Here is a 20,498-nt window from a genome sequence, read left to right as displayed (position 1 = left end):
TATTTGTAAACAACAAGGAAAATACAAAATTCAGTTTAACCAAATTACAACTAGGTGGTGTGGTAGCGCTTTTGTACATCCATTTGAAATGCAAGCTGACTTCTTCTCAACCCTAAAAAGTAAAAAATCTAGAGAGTTAGGCTTCTGAAGAGGAGAAAATTAAGATGAGGTTCGTTCTCGGAATGACTGGCTTTCTCCTATCCTGTCTTCCTTCTCTCTTCGCTTTCGGGACGATAAGACCTTAGCAGACACAGTTCCCTCTATCAAATCTTTGGAAAAAAAGAATCCAAAACTACTCACCACGGCTACTCCTGAATCCATGACCAGGACCTTGTCTGAGTCCATGATAGTGTGAAGCCGATGGGCTATCGTAAGGACGGTGCAGTCTGCAAACTTCTTTCTGATGGTACGTTGAATTAGTAAATCAGTCCTGCGACAAAAAATAAAATGGAAAATCAGTCCATAAATCAATAATGTAGTGATATTTCGTAAAAAAAAAAATATATATATATTTATTCTAAGCACGTTGTACTGTGACATCACAGCTGTATGATCTTTGTCGTTAGAACTCCCGTTTATTCACTATTTGTTTGCCGTAAAGGCGACTCTAGCGCTGCCTATCGGAATTTTGTGACGAAATCTTATATCGTGACGTCACAATAGTAACTTTTTCATTAGAACGGCAAACAAGAATTGGATTTCCGACTTTTTAAAGATACTTTTTCGCCGTTTTTGATTCGCCGCAACGTATGCTCAGTGAAAACAAGTAGACAGGTATTTTTCTTGTGGGATTTGAACCGATTTGTCCTCTTTTGAAGCACATTTCCCCTCTTATAAAGGAAAATACAGAAAAACTCTCCCATAACTCTCCCACGAACTAAGCACACCTAAATTCCTATCCAGCCTTTTAAGCCAGCAGTTCAATTGTAGAAAAATATTGGGACGCGCTCAGGAAAATGACCTAATGGTCACCCGACATTTGTAAACAACAACAACAAGGAAAATACAAAATTTAGTTTAACCGAATTACAACTAGGTGGTGTAGTAGTGCTTGTCTTCTCAACCTTAAAAAATCCAAGGTTGGGAGTTGGGCTTCAGAAGATGAGAAAACGTTTCATATTCCGGAAGAAAAATACACCTTAGGTTTCCTTTCTGTGTTAGCCCCGGCCTTACCAAGTCGAGTTAACTCTTGATTCCGTTTAATCTAGGATTAACCTACAGCTAGCTCGATCCTAAATTGAACCAGTTATCTCAACTTGGTAAGCCCTGACCTTAGTTTATGTGATTTTCTGTGACGTACATAGGACTTTCCGTATAGCAATGACTGTAGTAGTTTCCCATTTTGTCCTGTGTCACAAATGATTTAATTTAATTTTACAACAGGTGAGATGTAAATTAAAACAATGTCTTCAGAATTAAATTATATAAAAATATAAAAAAAAGGAAGGAAGACAATGTTTTAAAATTATATTTCATCGTTGTTCCACATAGTATTTGAAGTAAAATTAATTTAACAACGTGTTTATGTTTGACCTAAGTGTTAATGCAATGTACCGTCAGTTTTTATTAACCTTGACAGAGATAATTATATTTACCCTATACCTAACTCAATAGGTTTAAAGAAAAAATATTGTAAAAAAACTATACATTTTCTAAACTAAAAGTAGCCTTATTAAAAGTATTTGTAAAAAGGAACTTTAGCTATGCGCGTTCAATACTGGAATCGTGGGCCGTATTTTATTTTTTAACGAAAAAATAGTTAACAAGCTTAGCTAGAAAACTTCCTAGTTAACTATTTTCTTGTTAGAAAATAAATAGTGGTTCGATTTTCGCGCCAGTATGGAAATTATAAAAGACAGACAGTTTTCAGTACATTTGTCATTTTGCCTTATTAAGGGGATCTTAGAGTCCTACGTAACATTTATTCCTTAACACTGTGCTCTATTAAAATAACAGTCCATTTGATTTCTCTTTAAGTATCATATTTACGAGTATACAGTTTATATTTAAAGTCCCTGACCAGACTGAATATATCTTGAACGGGTAAGAATTCACGAAAATTTAAGTTTACTTGAAAATATTGTGCCTAGAGAAAATACGTTGATTGTCTAAACCTCTAAACTGTTAGCATAATCGGATATCTTATTCTCAGCTGACAGTATGATATTGTAAAAAGTCCCAAAGTCTAAATTCTAAGCACTAGGTACTTAAAATAAAATAGATAACTGGGCCGAAAAGCCGTTTAGCCGATTTATTCAAGAAAAAAGCAGCTTCAAGGGCTAAATTTTGTAAACGTAGCTGATAATAGGCATTAGATTTTTCACCTAATATTTACTATCGCTAAAACCTTCCAACAAATCCAACTCGTTCATGAAATGTTAAGGCTGGTTAAAAACTTTCGAAACACACTGTATACATAACTATTGTGTTTTTTCTTTCCTGTTAACATTTTTCATAGGGTGCCATGCATAATATGCATACTATGTTTTCTACAAGAAAATTCTCTGTGAAGAATGAATATTTTGTTATCTACTTGTATTTTGTTTTAAAAAATTAACCCCCCCGTTCATAGCTCAATGTTGAAATGAATGTTGACATCTGCGCAAGAGGTGCTCTATTGTGATGTCTCTGTCTGCAATCTGATTGGTTGATTTCAATTTTTTTAGGCAATCAGATTGCTTGATCCAAGATTAAAAGATGAAAGTTAATCATAGTTAATATCTGATTCTGTCCCTGCTATTACTAGGCTTTTTTTACGGCTTTTTTATGTAGCAGGGCTGTCCTGGAGGAGCTCTTTAACCTAACCACTAAATTTTTCTTCCTTTTTTTAAACTTCTCTTTTAAAAGCGTCGATCAAGGCTTATTGAGCAACTATCAACTAAATTTCATGACATGACTTGGACTTGAACCACCAACCTCCAGATCCAAAGTCCAACGCGTTAACAACTGCACCACTGAGGTTGGTCACCGAATGCATATATCCTGTTGTTGGCAAGATACTAAGATACTTACTTAGGGTCTACATTGGCTGTTGCCTCATCTAGTACAAGGATCACATTATTTCGAACTATGGCTCTGGCCAAACAGATAAGCTGTCGTTGGCCCACACTGAAGTTGGTGCCACCTTCGTACACGGTCATATTGAGACCAGCACCCTCCATGATCATGTCTTTCAACTCTACCTGGAACACAATTTTAATCAAGCCTAGTTAGGTTGGTTGGTAGCGCGTCTGCCTTGTGTACGCTAGGCCGAGGATTCGATTCCCGCCCGGGGCGGATTTTATCCTAAACGGATAATGTTCGTTTTCGGAACGGCTGGCTTTCTCCTATCCTGTCTTCTTTTTCTCATCGATTGCGGGACGATAAGACCTTAGCAGTTACAGTTCCCTCTATCAAACCTCTTTAAAAAATCATTTGGTCATTGATTGTTCTTGAACCACCAACTTCCAGATCAGAAGTTGATCGCACTGAAATTAATCGTCTGTCCAATTTGTACGTAGGTGTTTGGTTTTCCAACCTCTGATTCTGAGTTAAGCCAAATAAAAGTGACCTGTCCTCGACCTAAAGGCAAAAATTATTAATCCAACTCCGGAGAATTGCACTTTGGGACTGCCGTGATAGTTCAGGGTCTGTCCAATTTGTACGTAGGTGTTTGGTTTTCCAACCTCTGATTCTGAGTTAAGCCAAATAAAAGTGACCTGTCCTCGACCTAAAGACAAAAATTATTAATCCAACTCCGGAGAATTGCTCTTTGGGACTGCCGTGATAGTTTAGGAAAAAAAAATATTTGGACGCGCGTAGGAAATTGGCCTAATAGCTAATTCCTTTTACATTTGTAAACAACAATAACATTAATCCAACTTACTTCTTGTAGTGCTGTCCAGAGAACATAATCTGGATACTTCTCGAAAGGATCCAAATTTTTCCTCAGAGTTCCTGAGAACAATACTGGATCTTGTGGTATGATTGAAATATTGGATCGGAGTTTGCTGAGCGGGACATCTTCAGTGTCAATGTCATCGATTTTGATAACGCCTTCGACCTCAGCGAGACGAAATATGGCGGCAATCAGGGAGGACTTTCCGGCCCCCGTCCGGCCTACAATGCCTATCTGAAACGAAGACATTATTTTAGTATAGAAAATAGAATGGAACGTACCTTGTTTATACTGTCCGGATGGGAGTGAAAAGTCTGCTCCAACGATTTTCAAAGGTAGTGGAATTAAATCTGCCGCATGCCGGTTCATTTTGTGAAAATTTCAATACAATTCTATCACCTGAAAATTAACTAAACTTGTAGATATTGTATTATTCTCTGATTCTTCTCCTGTTGCCATTTGGATGTTAATAAATATTCAAACTCTCCCATAAATATTCAAACTTACCTTTTCTTTCGGATGTATCGTAATATTCAGGTTCTTGATAACTCGGGGCCCTGACAAATACCGGACGTTCGTATTCTGAAACTCTATCTTGCCCAGCACTGGCCAGATTTCATTCTCGTCTTCATAATTTGGACTCAGATTGCCCTCAGGTTCCAATTTGGTATATTCAACCAATCGTTTGACAGAGATCATGTGGTTTTCTACTTCAGCTGCCTGGCGCATTGCCCATTGGACTACGCCCATGAGTGTCATGGTCTGGGTTACTGCCAGGCCTACTTTGCCACCGACTGAAACACGGACAGACACCTTTGATAAGTTTTCAACTGTTTTGGGTGGGAAGTTTTATTGTTGGTCTTTAGATAAAAATATTAAATATTCTTCTAATATCGAAACTATCAGATCATTTTCACGGGTTTAGAGCGGAATTCACCAAATCAGAATTGAAATCATCTGGGATTGAGCTATACTTAATACCCTGTTCAATCCAGAATTGAAGCCAACTCCAACTTCGTAAAACCCGGTCTTAGAGTTTTATATTCATTATGTTGGCCCGTTTTCGGACGTTATTAATAGACGCGGGCTCTGATTAGAAAATTGGTAGCTACTTACTGTCAGCAAAGAAGAAGAAACTGATCAGGATAGTACTCAGGTAGAGAAGGCACAAGAAGTCGATCAAATAAGCAAATCCCATGTTAGTGTAGACGAACAAGTGCCATGTTGATGAGTGCAAGTCCTGAAACACAAGTCAAAGATGTCCAAAAGTAGTACGAGTCATTTATGTCGAATTCCGGTTGGTTGGAAGAACTGATAAGCCTGCCATTTAAGCCTGAATATCTCGCGCTTTCTGAATATGTTACTCAAGCTTTTCGTCCTACTCGTATTTATCTCGAAGTTAGAAACAATAAAATCAGTCTCCGATATACCTAGTTAATCTAGTTATACCTATTTAAATAAATTTCGTAAAGTTTGTGTTAAACTAACAAACAAATAAATAATATTGAAAAAATCCCATATCCTTAGGGACGACTGTGACATTAGCCTCATCAGTGGTTGTGTGTCTACGATTTCCAAACTGTTGACAATATTGTTGTTGTTATTGTTGATGTTGTTTCCAATGTGATTTTTGATACTGTTTCTGGCGTTATTCTCAATGCATGTGCTCACACTATTGGCTATGATGTTGGTATACTCGACTACACTTTGTTTCAAGTTCTTTTCTGAATATGTTACTCAAGCTTTTCGTCCTACTCGTATTTATCTCGAAGTTAGAAACAATAAAATCAGTCTCCGATATACCTAGTTATACCTATTTAAATAAATTTCGTAAAGTTTGTGTTAAACTAACAAACAAATAAATAATATTGAAAAAATGCCATATCTACCTGATGATAGTCAAATTCTTCGACCAAAATTTTGGCTGCCCCATGAGCTCGAATAGTTGGAAGTCCATGGAGACAAGCGTTCAAGTGAGTGAATACAGGACTCCTTGCTGAAACAGAACATAACGTTAATATATCACTAGATAAGTGAATCAGACATCTCCACTAATTTTCCTTATGTGGCACATTGCATACTTAAATAGTTACACGGCACTCACACAACATGTAACGAGAAAAGTGAAGACATCTCCACTAATATTTCCTATGTAGCACATTGCATACTTAGAAAGTTACACGGCACTCACACAAATCCACCCTGTATTAGAGACTGACACCCCCTATGCAGGCAGGTTTGCTATTTCATCCCTCAGTTACATGTTATATAAGAGGAAAAATAAAAGGAATTCTTCAAAAGATTTTTACTTTCGAAGTTTTTTTCACTGCGACATCTTTTATCATAAGTTTCCAAGTTCATCACTAGGGGTCAGCACTTCAACGACACACTCTTGGAATCAATAATTTTTAATAGTAAATAAAGAAAAGCGAGAGAGAACGAAGAAAGCAAAAGAAAAATACTTCAAAATGCTCATCAAATTTGATAAACGACTTTACAATCCCAAGATGGGACGAGAAAAAAGAGAACAAAATCGCTTGAAAATTAATTGACTCATTGACTCGAGTTTTTGCATCCAACAAAAGATATTTTTCTGTTTCTCATCTGGAAATTTCTTCTCGAGAGAGAATACAAATGTATTTAAGAACAGAAGTGCGTTAAACACGTTTCAGTTGAAGGTTGAACATAAATAATGGAAGAGAGATTTCTCGTACAGGTAGCATGTTGGGAGGGGGAGGAAAATACTCCTTGTTGGGAGGAGGGGAAATACTCCATGTTTCCAAGATTGCAGAGCTTAATAAGACTTAAAAACATGAAACAAGATTGCGTATGTGTACTTACTGACACCTTCCAAGTACTTCAAACTTTTCGACGTCCTGAGATAGGCTTTACTCAACCGCCAGAACAAATAGAGTAGAATTAGCACGGGGATTGAGAACAGGGGGTTTACTGATAGAGATACAATCAGAGCACCACTCACTTGCATGACACCCTGCAATAAATAAATAAATAAATAAAAAATTATATTGAAATGAAAATAATGAGCATAAAAATGATATCGCTATTTTTTTATTAAAGCTTCTACACCTATTAAATTTATTCCTGTAGCGTAAATTTATGTAGGCAATAAAGATGTTATCTGTAACCTTCAGGGTTGATATTAGAAAGGTTGGTTTATTTAGTAAGGATACCTAGCTATCTATCTTGTCCTAGCGTTAATAGGGATTTATGTGGATAAAATGTCTTTTTTGTTAGGTACCTAGGTACTTTAAACTAGCAAAATACGTGACTGTGTTGTTAAGCCTTGAATTTGTTTAATAATGTCGTAGAAAAGTAGGCTCAGGTAGAAGCTTATTTGAGGAATGGTTAAAGCACCTGTCCTTTGGTTGGGGAAGACTTTACCTGTGCAGCATCCAGCATAGCTTTAGGTAGAACTTCATCTACAGCACCCATGTCCTTGGAAAATCTGTTCAGAATGCGTCCTGAAATAATACAAGGTCAACAAAGAAATTAAATCATGAATCATGATTTAATGATTATTGAGGTTGCCATGATGCGTAAATTGGATTCGCAAAACCTCCGAGTCACTACATCTATTTAGAATCTACTGATAGTGTAATGCCAGCCACTCACTATCAGGTAGACCTGACAGGTAGGTACACCTGATCAGGTCTACCTGTCAGGTCTAACTGATACCCGATGAGCAAACACACTATCAGGTAGACCTGATCAGGTGTACCTATCGTCAGGCCTACCTGCTAGTGAGTGGCTGGCCTAATAGTTCTCACCGGAAGGATTGGTGCTGAAGAATGCCAGTGGACTGTATACCACGGCCTCGAACATCTTCTTGTGAATCCCCTTGGAGCATCGCATACAAGCCGAGTAGAAAGCTGTCGATCTGCTTATACCCGCCACAAACAAACCCACGATGAGTGAAAAGTAAATGCCAATGTAACTTTCCGTGCTGAGCAAATGGAAGTGATGGTGTTGATTGATAGTGTTGTTGACGATTTTGAAGAACGTCGAACGACCGTACATTTCGACAAAGGCGGTGTCGTTCTTCAGAATTTCGAACTGGCGATATTCCTCTCTGGTTGCCCTGGAAACGATGGAAAATGGTAATCCCAACTAACCAGTTTCCTTGTCACTGGTCAGTTTCCTTGATAAAGTCTACAGAGTAGGCGAAACTCGAGTCGGATGAGAGTCAACATCTACAAAAATAATACGAAATACTCTAACTAGGGTGATTGCTTTGAGCTGACATTTGTTTTGGCTACAAATTTTACAAGTGGATGTTCTTTGCACAGTCTACAGAGTAGGCGAAACTCGAGTCGGATGAGAGTCAACATCTACAAAAATAATACGAAATACTCTAACTAGGGTGATTGCTTTGGGGTGACATTTGTTTTGGATACAAATTTTACAAGTGGATGTCCTTTGCAATCCACCTTTGCTATTTCTTTAGTGAAGGAAATTTAGGCAGGTTATAATCAAGCATCATTATACTATAATGAACAAATCAAACTCTTTTACTTACCAATACGACACCCAATAATCACACAAACTGGCAATTATCTGAGCTGTGGTAAACAGAATCAAGCAGCCAAACAAAATATAAATGTTAGTCCCGGCTGAAAAGTAACTGGAATAGATGGAGGTTTTGGATTTGTTGTTCTTGAAGTCGGTAGCGCGGTAAATTAGGTCTTCGTCAGTGCAGTAGTCATCAGCATCCGGGCCTATCGACATGTTGTCATCTAGACAGAGGGATCTGCAACTCTGGAAAATGAACGGCAAACAAGAATGGCTGAGTATTTCGTATTTTTGTAGATTTTAAGAATTACATATCGCATAATCAAACAAAAAATAATCATAGTTAAAATCGTCCCCCGAAATATCTGAAAACAATGATAATAATCTTCTCCTACATCTATCAGCGATAGGGAAATTTCAACGAATGTTACCCCACAGCAAGGATTCAATTTTTTCCCACCAAGGATTTTTCCCTTTTCCTGCGTAGGAAGCTAATATAATAATCCGTTATCCTATACATGCTCTACACCTTGTTTTTTATCCCCTGTTTTCAATACCTAGAAATAGGTATTAAAATACATCTCGGGGAAAAAAGGGATCTAAGGATAAAGAGTATTTTCCGTGAAATATATAAATAAAGTTTGTACATAAATAGAATAAAGAACATCGATGCACCTGGAAATGAGATGTCCCTTCTTAGCACTTTCGCTTTATCACCTTTGAGTCCTTCAAACTTGGTTTGCTCGCATAGGACTGCTGGCAAAAAGGGACTCTTTCCCTTTTTGCCAGCAGTTCCAATAAATTCTCGTTTTTCGGTGAACTATTTCATCGTTTATTAGTGGAAGAAGGTGGTGGGAATTGGCCAATTTGTTCACATCAAAAACAAGGGGTGCATCAAGATTCCAACTCCTTTCCTTACAAGGAGAAATATCTCTCCTCTTAAGGCGTTAGCAATACGTCACTGTATCTTGCTACGGAGGATTGAATGAATAAATAAAAATATATAAAAAAAAATCAAAGTTAAGTGGGTAGATAAAGTTACCATTTCCTACACTGTTCATATACGGAGCTTGAGAAAGTTCCCCGAGTCTTCTATAATAAATAAAACGTGCCCTACACTGTTGATATGGAGCAGAAAGTTTAACTTCGATAATTATCATTATAATTTTTTAATGTGAGTTTTTTTTATTACATTCTTCTTCTTCTTTTTCTTCCTCTTCTTCATTTAGGTTTTTTTTTATTTTATTTAAATTTATTATAGATTTTTTACATTATTACAGCTTAGCTTACATACATACATACATAAGGGACATTATTATTTAGCTTAGGAGGTGTTAATCTTATGTACAAACATTTATAAAAATAAAAATGAAATTTTATTCAATTCAATTCATATTCTTTTTCTTCTTCATCACCGTTTTTTTGCCCTTCCACATGCTAACGCGATCGGCGTATTTTGTCATGGTTCTGGCTTAAATCATAAATACTTTTATTCAAATTAATTTATTAATAGGTAAATAAATAATTTAATAATCACACATACCCTTAGGGACGACTGTGACATTAGCCTCATCAGTGGTTGTGTGTCTACGATTTCCAAACTGTTGACAATATTGTTGTTGTTATTGTTGATGTTGTTTCCAATGTGATTTTTGATACTGTTTCTGGCGTTATTCTCAATGCATGTGCTCACACTATTGGCTATGATGTTGGTATACTCGACTACACTTTGTTTCAAGTTCTTGATATCACAGGCCGCTTGTAAGACACCCTGGAAGAAGAAGAAGAAGAAGAAGAAGAAGAAGAAGAAGAAGAAGAAGAAGAAGAAGAAGAAGAAGAAGAAGAAGAAGAAGAAATTAACTAGAAACACAGGAAGGAATGAAGGCTGACAATTTGTGGAGTTTGTGAACACACTAGAGATGGGTTTTACTGACCTTCTTTTCAGCCCCTAACAGCCTGTAAGCTTAACAGCCCTGTTAAGCCTATACACATCAAATGGAACTTAACAGGCTGTTAGCTTAACAGGCCTTCTAGAGGCTGCAAAAGAAATTTGGTGAAACCGACCATAGGTGTTACATAAATTTGGCCTATTTATGTTAATAAACTACAACTTCCGTTGTGAATTTTGTACAAAAAAAAATGGCCAACTTTAGTTGTGAAGTGGTTAACGCAGTGGACTTTGGATGTGGAGGTTGGTGGTTGGCATCCAAGTCAAGGAATTTATCGATGTGATTTATCGAGGTTTTACCTATTACTTTCCTATGTAGTTTTAAGATATCAAGACTTGTGTTTTACAATTTTTCGTCAAAGTGATAAACATTAAATAAATATATTGAATGGAATTAGGAGGAGGTGTTTGCCACAAATTTGACCATGTATTTTTTTTTTTTAATGTGATTTAGCAAGATGTTATTATTATTATTATTATTATTATTATTATTATTATTATTATTATTATTATTATTATTATTATTATTATTATTATTATTATTATTATTATTATTATTATTATTATTATTATTATTATTATTATTATTATTATTATTATTATTATTATTATTATTATTATTATTATTATTATTATTATTATTATTATTATTATTATTATTATTATTATTATTATTATTATTATTATTATTATTATTATTATTATTATTATTATTATTATTATTATTATTATTATTATTATTATTATTATTATTATTATTATTATTATTATTATTATTATTATTCCTAGAGGATCTCTTCCACCCAACCACTGGTTTTACTTACATTGTTGAGGAAAACGATCTGGTCCACATGATTCAAATACTGGAGCTGATGTGTCACCAGGATTCGAGTTTTATCCTTCAGGAAGCCTGGAAATATTGGGAAACGAATCATAATTTAGTGAGGTGTTTATTTAACATTATCGGGGTCAGTGTTAATTCTGGCTCTGTGGTGCCTTTCACAGACAATGCAAAAGAGATGCAAAAGAGAAGGGGAATTTTGATACTTGTTAAGGACTTTAGAAGTCAGAGAAATAAAATCAGAAAATAGAAGGTAGAAAAACGATGTAAAATAGGTAATAGGTAGGTAGATATGCAGAAAATCTGTCTTAGGTACAAGGTACATACTTATTTCTTTCTGGATTTCTGGAATTTTGAGTCCCAGTTCTTGAGGGCTCAAATATTTTGCGTCACATTTTTTTTTTTTTTTTTTTTTTGGTCCCCATTTTTTGGGGGCCCAAAATTTTTTGGGACATTTTTTTTTTTTTTTTTTTTTTTGTGGGTACAAGTTTGTTCGTGGAATAAAATAAAATAAAAATTAATATATTCATCGATTTTTTTTTTCTAACTCACCAGAGATGCAATCTTCAAACAGATGTTTGCCAACATGCATGTCCACCGCTGACAAAGGATCGTCCAGAAGATAAATATCGGCGTTCTTGTACACTGCCCTGCGAACGATCAATAGAAAATAATTGAACATAAACTATCATAAAATATATGGATACACAATAATAATTACAGTTGAAAAAATAAAATAGATATAGGTAATAATTAGTTGTAAAAAATGCATTTGCAATCGTAATTGTATTTTAATTTACCTATACTGCGACCTACAATTGTTGTTGTTTTTGCTGTCGTTGTTGTATTTTTTTTTTTCCCCTAGTCTACATACACAATAACAATATACCTGCTACGAATAATACTAAAAACTAAAATGAGACTGAAAGGTCCCTTTATCCTAACAGTCAAAGCTGCCAATTAAATTATCAATATCCTGCTTTGCTAATTATGGAAATTCTATACCTCCCTAAACTAATTACTCAAAACAAAGCTGGCAGCTTGACTTTCCCGTCATTTGTACCGTTAGAGCTGTTATACTGCTGTCGAAAATAAATGGCTTATCTAATTATCACGAGGTTCTTTGATCTTTGCCCTTTTGCATCACTTGAAAATATCCAGGAGCTTATGAGCCAAGTGGGATTAAATAATAATTTTAATTGTGTCAAGTATGAATGCTTAACACAATTTCATTGTCGTTCCGTAAACAATACAACTCGCTAAATTTTATAAACTTGTATTCGAACCACAATTCTCCAGATTCTGAGTGCACCGCGCTAACCGCAAATTTGGTACCAACTCTAATGGAGTTTAAATCATGAATCATGATTTAATGATTATTGAGGTTGCCATGATGCGTAAATTGGATTCGCAAAACCTCCGAGTCACTACATCTATTTAAAACCTACTGATAGTGTAATGCCAGCCACTCACTATCAGGTAGACCTGACAGGTAGATACACCTGATCAGGTCTACCTGTCAGGTCTAACTGATACCCGATGAGCAAACACACTATCAGGTACTATCAGGTAGACCTGATCAGGTGTACCTGAAAAGAAATTTGGTGAAACCGACCATAGGTGTTACATAAATTTGGCCTATTTATGTTAATAAACTACAACTTCCGTTGTGAATTTTGTTGAAAAAAATGGCCAACTTTAGTTGTGAAGTGGTTAACGCAGTGGACTTTGGATGTGGAGGTTGGTGGTTGGCATCCAAGTCAAGGAATTTATCGAGGTGATTTATCGAGGTTTTACCTATTACTTTCCTATGTAGTTTTAAGATATCAAGACTTGTGTTTTACAATTTTTCGTCAAAGTGATAAACATTAAATAAATATATTGAATGGAATTAGGAGGAGGTGTTTGCCACAAATTTGACCATGTATTTTTTTTTTTTAATGTGATTTAGCAAGATGTTATTATTATTATTATTATTATTATTATTATTATTATTATTATTATTATTATTATTATTATTATTATTATTATTATTATTATTATTATTATTATTATTATTATTATTATTATTATTATTATTATTATTATTATTATTATTATTATTATTATTATTATTATTATTATTATTATTATTATTATTATTATTATTATTATTATTATTATTATTATTATTATTATTATTATTATTATTATTATTATTATTATTATTATTATTATTATTATTATTATTATTATTATTATTATTATTATTATTATTATTATTATTATTATTATTATTATTATTATTATTATTATTATTATTATTATTATTATTATTATTATTATTATTATTATTATTATTATTATTATTATTATTATTATTATTATTATTATTATTATTATTATTATTATTATTATTATTATTATTATTATTATTATTATTATTATTATTATTATTATTATTATTATTATTATTATTATTATTATTATTATTATTATTATTATTATTATTATTATTATTATTATTATTATTATTATTATTATTATTATTATTATTATTATTATTATTATTATTATTATTATTATTATTATTATTATTATTATTATTATTATTATTATTATTATTATTATTATTATTATTATTATTATTATTATTATTATTATTATTATTATTATTATTATTATTATTATTATTATTATTATTATTATTATTATTATTATTTGAATATCAACCCTATTCCCGGTGAATTAATCATGGGGATGATACCCCCTATGGGTATAACGATTTTTTTTTTTTCAAATTTTTTTTTTTTTTTTTTTTTTTTTTTTTTTTTTTTTTTTTTTTTTTTTTTTTTTTTTTTTTTTTTTTTTTTTTTTTTTTTCGTGGGTACAAGTTTGTTCGTGGAATAAAATAAAATAAGAAAAATTAATATATTCATCGATTTTTTTTCTAACTCACCAGAGATGCAATCTTCAAACAGATGTTTGCCAACATGCATGTCCACCGCTGACAAAGGATCGTCCAGAAGATAAATATCGGCGTTCTTGTACACTGCCCTGCGAACGATCAATAGAAAATAATTGAACATAAACTATCATAAAATATATGGATACACAATAATAATTACAGTTGAAAAAATAAAATAGATATAGGTAATAATTAGTTGTAAAAAATGCATTTGCAATCGTAATTGTATTTTAATTTACCTATACTGCGACCTACAATTGTTGTTGTTTTTGCTGTCGTTGTTGTATTTTTTTTTTTCCCCTAGTCTACATACACAATAACAATATACCTGCTACGAATAATACTAAAAACTAAAATGAGACTGAAAGGTCCCTTTATCCTAACAGTCAAAGCTGCCAATTAAATTATCAATATCCTGCTTTGCTAATTATGGAAATTCTATACCTCCCTAAACTAATTACTCAAAACAAAGCTGGCAGCTTGACTTTCCCGTCATTTGTACCGTTAGAGCTGTTATACTGCTGTCGAAAATAAATGGCTTATCTAATTATCACGAGGTTCTTTGATCTTTGCCCTTTTGCATCACTTGAAAATATCCAGGAGCTTATGAGCCAAGTGGGATTAAATAATAATTTTAATTGTGTCAAGTATGAATGCTTAACACAATTTCATTGTCATTCCCTAAACAATACAACTCGCTAAATTTTATGGACTTGGATTCGAACCACAAATCTCCAGATTCTTAGTTAACCGCAAATTTGGTACCAACTCTAATGGAGTTTTTTAGCTTAATGTATTCGTCAATATATTTTACTATTTTCAAGTTCAAGGCTTTTCCTTTACGTCCACCATTAATCTAAAAAATACTCACAAAAAAGTGAAAACTAGAGCCTTAGAGATGTTACAGGCAGAATACCTTATTATTGTTACTAGTAGGTATAACACATAAGCAGATATAAGACAAGGATAGTTAAGAATTCAGATGAATACCTCACAGTCCTTCTTGAAAATTTTCGCGCTTTGAAAGTTCCGATTGAAAACTTTGCTGATTTCATTATAATTACGAAGCTAGGTACGTAGGTAGGTACTCATATTGTGTTAACATGGTAGAACGAAAGTGTGAGAGAAAACGTACAGAATAAGAGGAAGATAAGAAGAAGAAAAACAGGAAGATACGTAGAAATAGAAGAAGAAACAGGAAGGAAAAGTAAGGAGGAAAAGATAAAAGAAGAAGTGGGAGAGAAGGAGATAACGAAAACCAGGAAGGAAAACAGAAGGATAAGAAGGAAACAGGAAGGAAGGTGAAGAGAAAGAGGAATGGGAGAAAAGGAGAACAGGAAGGAAGGTAAAAAAAGGAAGAGAAGGGGAAAGGGAGAAGAAGAACTGGAAGTAAAGAGGAAAACGGAAGGAAAAGTAAAGAGAAATAAAAAGAAAGGGAGAGAGGGAGGGAAAGAGATTTAAAAAAGGGGAAAGAGAGAGAGAGAGAAAGGGAGAGCCGAGGGAAAGTCTTGTGAAATAAAACGTGCCCTACACTGTTGATATGGAGCAGAAAGTTTAACTTCGATAATTATCATTATAATTTTTTAATGTGAGTTTTTTTTTCATTACATTCTTCTTCTTCTTCTTCTTCTTCTTCTTCTTCTTCTTCTTCTTCTTCTTCTTTTTCTTCCTCTTCTTCATTTAGTTATTTTTTACATTATTACAGCTTAGCTTACATACATACATAAAGGACATTATTATTTAGCTTAGGAGGTGTTAACCTTTATGTACAAACATTTATAAAAATAAAAATGAAATTTTATTCAATTCAATTAAATTCATATTATTCTTCTTCTTCTTCTTCATCACCGTTTTTTTGCCCTTCCACGTGCTAACGCGGTCGGCGTTTGTCATCATCTTCATTAGATTAGAACCAGACAGATCTTTTCTGAGGATGACCTGGCATTTTGTCATGGTTCTGGCTTAAATCATAAATATTTCAAATTAATTTATTAATAGGTAAATAAATAATTTAATAATCACACATACCCTACTGTTTATACATTATACTGCTAGAATGGTGCTGAAAAGTCCCTTCACTTCCGCAGTCTAAGCAAAATCTTATGTATTTGGTATAGAATTAAACAAATCATAATTTAAAAACGCTATTTGCCGTTTTTTGTCGCCGTACGCCGTAAAAAGGGGAAACATTGTACCACATATTGACGCATAATTTCCTTCACCATTCAAAGGAGCAATAGCCCAAAATCATCATTACACGTAATTGGCATTTTTACCAATTACCTACCTGATTTCACAGGGATGTGCACACCATCTCTAACTGTTGGTATAATGGACCAACTTGTTCTAAGCTGACAGTAGCACTACTTGTATTTACTTAATTAATTATCTCTACTATCAACACATGAGACTATTGACCCGGGGGTAAGAAGAATGGTCAAAAGCTGACAGTAAAGCGTGATTTATTGTTGAACGTTTATTTTGTAAATGTATTGAACCGTTCCTCGTGTAACTCCAATTTATTTTTTGTATTCCTGTAGTCGTTTTTTTATATATTTCTGTGTAACTGAAAACTCCAATTCATAAAAATCGATCATTTTCTTTCTCCCTCTCAAAAGTAGTATTCTACGACCAAGATCAAAGATATGCGATAGTTTGAATTTGGAATGTTCAATTAAAGACAAATAAACAAAGGCTTTTTTTTTTATTCCTTGATGCAGATCTGCAAATAAATTCCTGATTCAAATGTTGTGTGGATCGATTAACCCTTGACTTACAATAGTTTTTAATTGCAATATTTTTTACATTCTCCTCTAAAATATTCCTCTAATTCATATGCGGTACTGATAGGCTGCTTTTTCTTTCATTTGAAAGCTATTGGCGTGTCTAAAAATCTTGGTAATAAATGAAACCTTTTTTTTTTTTAACGATGGGAGGGAAAACAATAAATCCACTGAAGTTTCTATTTTTAAGGTGAGCCAGAAAATTTGTCAGGATTACTAAAGAGGTGACATCATTGGCTTTTTTTGGTCGTCAATCAGGACTTTCTTTACTTAATCAAAGTGTTTGTTGTATGTTTTAAGGCTTAAATCTTTTAAACTCGACGAGTTTTAACTCTATTAGATTGCAAAGAAAACAAATGTGTACCTAACAAAACACACGAAAGTGATTTATATTATTTGTATTCATGAAATTCAAAAGTTAGAATGGATCTTCACAAGTTACCTACTCTTCAATCAGGGATTTGGCACTTACTTGGTTTTAAGTTTGTTTGCTCTCCGTTAATTACAGAACGCTTTGTCCGATTTTGATTAATTTGGCAAAAATATTCAACAGACCTTTCTTTACCTAATTAATATTTGAAGAAAAAATCTCTATAAGACTAATAATATTTTATGTTCGTGCTTTTCAAAAATCGGACAAACTCTCTGGACCACCTAGTAGAATGTCAATTTCTTTTTCGATACTTTTAATTTTAAAGAAAATAAAAATCTTTCTTTACCTAATTAATATTTGAAGAAAAAATCTCTATAAGACTAATAATATTTTATGTTCGTGCTTTTCAAAAATCGGACAAACTTTCTGGACTACCTAGTAGAATGTCAATTTCTTTTTCGATACTTTTAATTTTAAAGAAAATAAATGAAAAAAAAAAATCATTCCAAAGATGTATTAAAAAGAAATTAGTTTCACAAAGCATTTGTATCTTTTGTATTTCGGTAGCATCAACGTTGCAAGATCCAGCGATTCTAAGATACTGAACACATTCCTATTTTACTTAAGTAAGACTTAGTAAGAAAAAATCATTCCAAAGATGTATTAAAAAGAAATTAGTTTCACAAAGCATTTGTATCTTTTGTATTTCGGTAGCATCAACGTTGCAAGCTCCAGCGATTCTAAGATACTGAACACATTCCTATTTTACTTAAGTAAGACTTAGTAAATATTGAATAAAAACATGGAACACCAATATCCCAAAATCTACCGATAAAAAGAAAATCAATGTTAACATACAAACAATACTTTATTTATTATGTACATATAAATTTATAAATTGTATTAAAAATGATATACTTGGGTAATTATGATACACTGTAAGTAAAGTATATTATGACATTATTTTAAGTACCTATTCTAAACCACCAACCCAGCTAATGGAGTCTATAGCCAAAAGTTCAGCCTTAGAATCCTTATTGCCCTAACAATGTCTACTTATCTAAAAGTAGAATAGAATATGCCTTGTTTATTCCGTTCGGGAAAGACTGGAAAGTCCTTTTACTGCTATACCCAAGAATAAATAGCTATAAATAAAACGCACGCGAATCTTTTCAGTAAAGAGATCAATATTTACATACTAATTCTAAAGTTCTCGGAGACTCCTGATTGAAAAAGAAGTAGCCCAGGCATCTCCACTAATTTATATTCAGCACATTAAGTACATCCTACGTACTCTTGAGTATGAGAACAGTAAAATAAAATGAGTCTTGCTTCAAAACTCGTCATACAAATAAACGTGAAGATGAACAAAATCTTTCACAAAATATACAAATTTTGCTCTGCGATAGGGTAGGTAACATGATTTTCAAAACACAAAGGTTGGGTGCATCCTGTCAAAACTCGTCATACAAATAAACGTGAAGATGAACAAAATCTTTCACAAAATATACAAATTTTGCTCTGCGATAGGGTAGGTAACATAATTTTCAAAATACAAAGGTTGGGTGCATCCTTCTTATACTGAAATGAAACCTACGCTGTTTATCTGGCTTAGGACTAATAGATCATTCACCCCAGCAGAATAAACAAGGCTTGAAGTATATTCTATTTGTTTCTGGGTCATTAGTGTCTTCCGCATACTTCTTTCGAGCTCGCAGGCTCGTTTTCCATTCTCTGCTACAATTTGGTATTTCGTCGATCCAGAGCGATTCTCGTCAGATCTTGGGACATAAAAGATCCCGTTTCGTTAACAAGATCTTTGAAATAACCGCTGGGCTGTGAGAGGAGGTCACCAGGATGGCCGTATTCCTGGAAAAAATCGGGAATTTTGGAGATGATTAGGAGGTACGCCGATTTAAATATGAAAAGGTTAGGAAGAAGAACTCACTCGGTTTTCGAGTTACCCGGTATGGTTACACGGCACTCACACAAATCCACCCTGTATTAGAGACTGACACCCCCTATGCAGGCAGGTTTGCTATTTCATCCCTCAGTTACATTTTATATAAGAGGAAAAATAAAAGGAATTCTTCAAAAGATTTTTACTTTCGAAGTTTTTTTTTCACTAACCCGGTATGGTAAAGTGGCAGAGTACGCCAAACAGGAAGAAGGAGAAGTGGGTGAATTATTTAGGAACTAGCAAATAACCTTCGATACTATAATTTTCATTGTGTTAAGCATGAATGCTTGTTACTAATGTCGTTCCCCGATTAATAGACTACTCTAAATTTCATGACTTCACTAGGGCTTGAACCAACCTCCAAAGCTGAAGTCCACTTGGTTTTGATGATTCTTCTTGATTGCTCCGTGTTCCCAATAATATCCAAAATTTCAAATCAATCCTAATACTATAAGAAAAATGCCGCGGGTTCGATTCCCGCCCGATACGGATTTTATCCCAAATAGAATAGTTGTTCTCGGAACGGCTGGCTTTCTCCTATTTTGTCTTCCTTCTCTCTTCGCTTTCGGGACGATAAGACCTTGGCAGACACAGTTCCCTCTATCAAATCTTTGGAAAAATCAAGTTCTTGATATCACAGGCCGCTTGTAAGACACCCTGGAAGAAGAAGAAGAAGAAGAAGAAGAAGAAGAAGAAGAAGAAGAAGAAATTATTTAAAAACACAGAAAGGAATGAAGGCTGACAATTTGTGGAGTTTGTGAACACACTAGAGATGGGTTTTACTGACCTTCTTTTCAGCCCCTAACAGCCTGTAAGCTTAACAGCCCTGTTAAGCCTATACACATCAAATGGAACTTAACAGGCTGTTAGCTTAACAGGCCTTCTAGAGGCTGCAAAAGAAATTTGGTGAAACCGACCATAGGTGTTACATAAATTTGGCCTATTTATGTTAATAAACTACAACTTCCGTTGTGAATTTTGTACAAAAAAAATGGCCAACTTTAGTTGTGAAGTGGTTAACGCAGTGGACTTTGGATGTGGAGGTTGGTGGTTGGAATCCAAGTCAAGGAATTTATCGATGTGATTTATCGAGGTTTTAATACCTATTACTTTCCTATGTAGTTTTAAGATATCAAGACTTGTGTTTTACAATTTTTCGTCAAAGTGATAAACATTAAAGAAATATATTGAATGGAATTAGGAGGAGGTGTTTGCCACAAATTTGACAGATCGGAAGAG

The 20,498-nt window shown here is 33.6% G+C and overlaps 3 protein-coding genes and 2 long non-coding RNA genes across 5 annotated transcripts in view; 2 read left to right on the top strand and 3 right to left on the bottom strand.

The window, feature by feature from the left end:
* Positions 1-2,611, top strand: part of LOC103507220 — a 56,294-nt gene extending 53,683 nt beyond the window's left edge. The window contains exon 26 of the mRNA XM_026822141.1: positions 767-2,611. Within this exon, the coding sequence (XP_026677942.1) occupies positions 767-770 (4 nt within the window). The 3' untranslated portion in view covers positions 771-2,611. The remainder of the gene's footprint in view (positions 1-766) is intronic.
* A 397-nt stretch (positions 2,612-3,008) lies between these two features.
* On the bottom strand, positions 3,009-11,853 carry LOC103507219 (multidrug resistance-associated protein 4-like). Its single transcript, XM_026822140.1, has 12 exons — positions 11,749-11,853; positions 11,180-11,265; positions 9,951-10,178; positions 8,415-8,653; positions 7,666-7,976; positions 7,280-7,359; positions 6,719-6,869; positions 5,758-5,873; positions 4,994-5,117; positions 4,385-4,671; positions 3,866-4,111; positions 3,009-3,182 (listed from the first exon to the last, which is right to left on the bottom strand). Exons 1-12 carry the CDS (start codon positions 11,786-11,788, stop codon positions 3,009-3,011), a joined length of 2,082 nt encoding a protein of 693 aa, XP_026677941.1. The 5' UTR covers positions 11,789-11,853.
* Positions 11,854-16,686: 4,833 nt separating this feature from the next.
* Positions 16,687-17,629, bottom strand: LOC113466594. Its single transcript, XR_003390946.1, has 2 exons — positions 17,482-17,629; positions 16,687-17,186 (listed from the first exon to the last, which is right to left on the bottom strand). It is a non-coding gene; the product is annotated as an uncharacterized LOC113466594 (long non-coding RNA).
* A 327-nt stretch (positions 17,630-17,956) lies between these two features.
* LOC113466596 lies at positions 17,957-19,138 on the top strand. The gene is made up of 2 exons (XR_003390948.1): positions 17,957-18,738; positions 18,860-19,138. It is a non-coding gene; the product is annotated as an uncharacterized LOC113466596 (long non-coding RNA).
* A 10-nt stretch (positions 19,139-19,148) lies between these two features.
* The window catches only part of LOC113466590 (multidrug resistance-associated protein 4-like), a 24,353-nt gene continuing 23,003 nt past the window's right edge, over positions 19,149-20,498 (bottom strand). Inside the window, exon 12 of the mRNA XM_026822139.1 lies at positions 19,149-19,168. Within this exon, the coding sequence (XP_026677940.1) occupies positions 19,149-19,168 (20 nt within the window). The remainder of the gene's footprint in view (positions 19,169-20,498) is intronic.

This window comes from Diaphorina citri, unplaced genomic scaffold (assembly GCF_000475195.1).
Source record: "Diaphorina citri unplaced genomic scaffold, Diaci psyllid genome assembly version 1.1 scaffold298, whole genome shotgun sequence".
In the NCBI taxonomy this organism is placed as follows: Eukaryota; Metazoa; Arthropoda; class Insecta; order Hemiptera; family Psyllidae; genus Diaphorina; species Diaphorina citri.
This window is presented reverse-complemented; position numbering and strand designations above follow the sequence as displayed.

What these genes read in the sequence shown, in the direction of transcription:
- LOC103507219 (XM_026822140.1), bottom strand. Translation starts at nt 11,788, where the DNA reads ATGCATGTTGGCAAACATCTGTTTGAAGATTGCATCTCTG. An exon ending in TGTCACAGTCGTCCCTAAGG is followed by an intron (nt 8,654 to 9,950) that starts GTATGTGTGATT and finishes TTCATTTTCCAG; the next exon opens with AGTTGCAGATCCCTCTGTCT. An exon ending in TTTCTTCTTCTTTGCTGACA is followed by an intron (nt 4,672 to 4,993) that starts GTAAGTAGCTAC and finishes TCCGTGTTTCAG; the next exon opens with TCGGTGGCAAAGTAGGCCTG.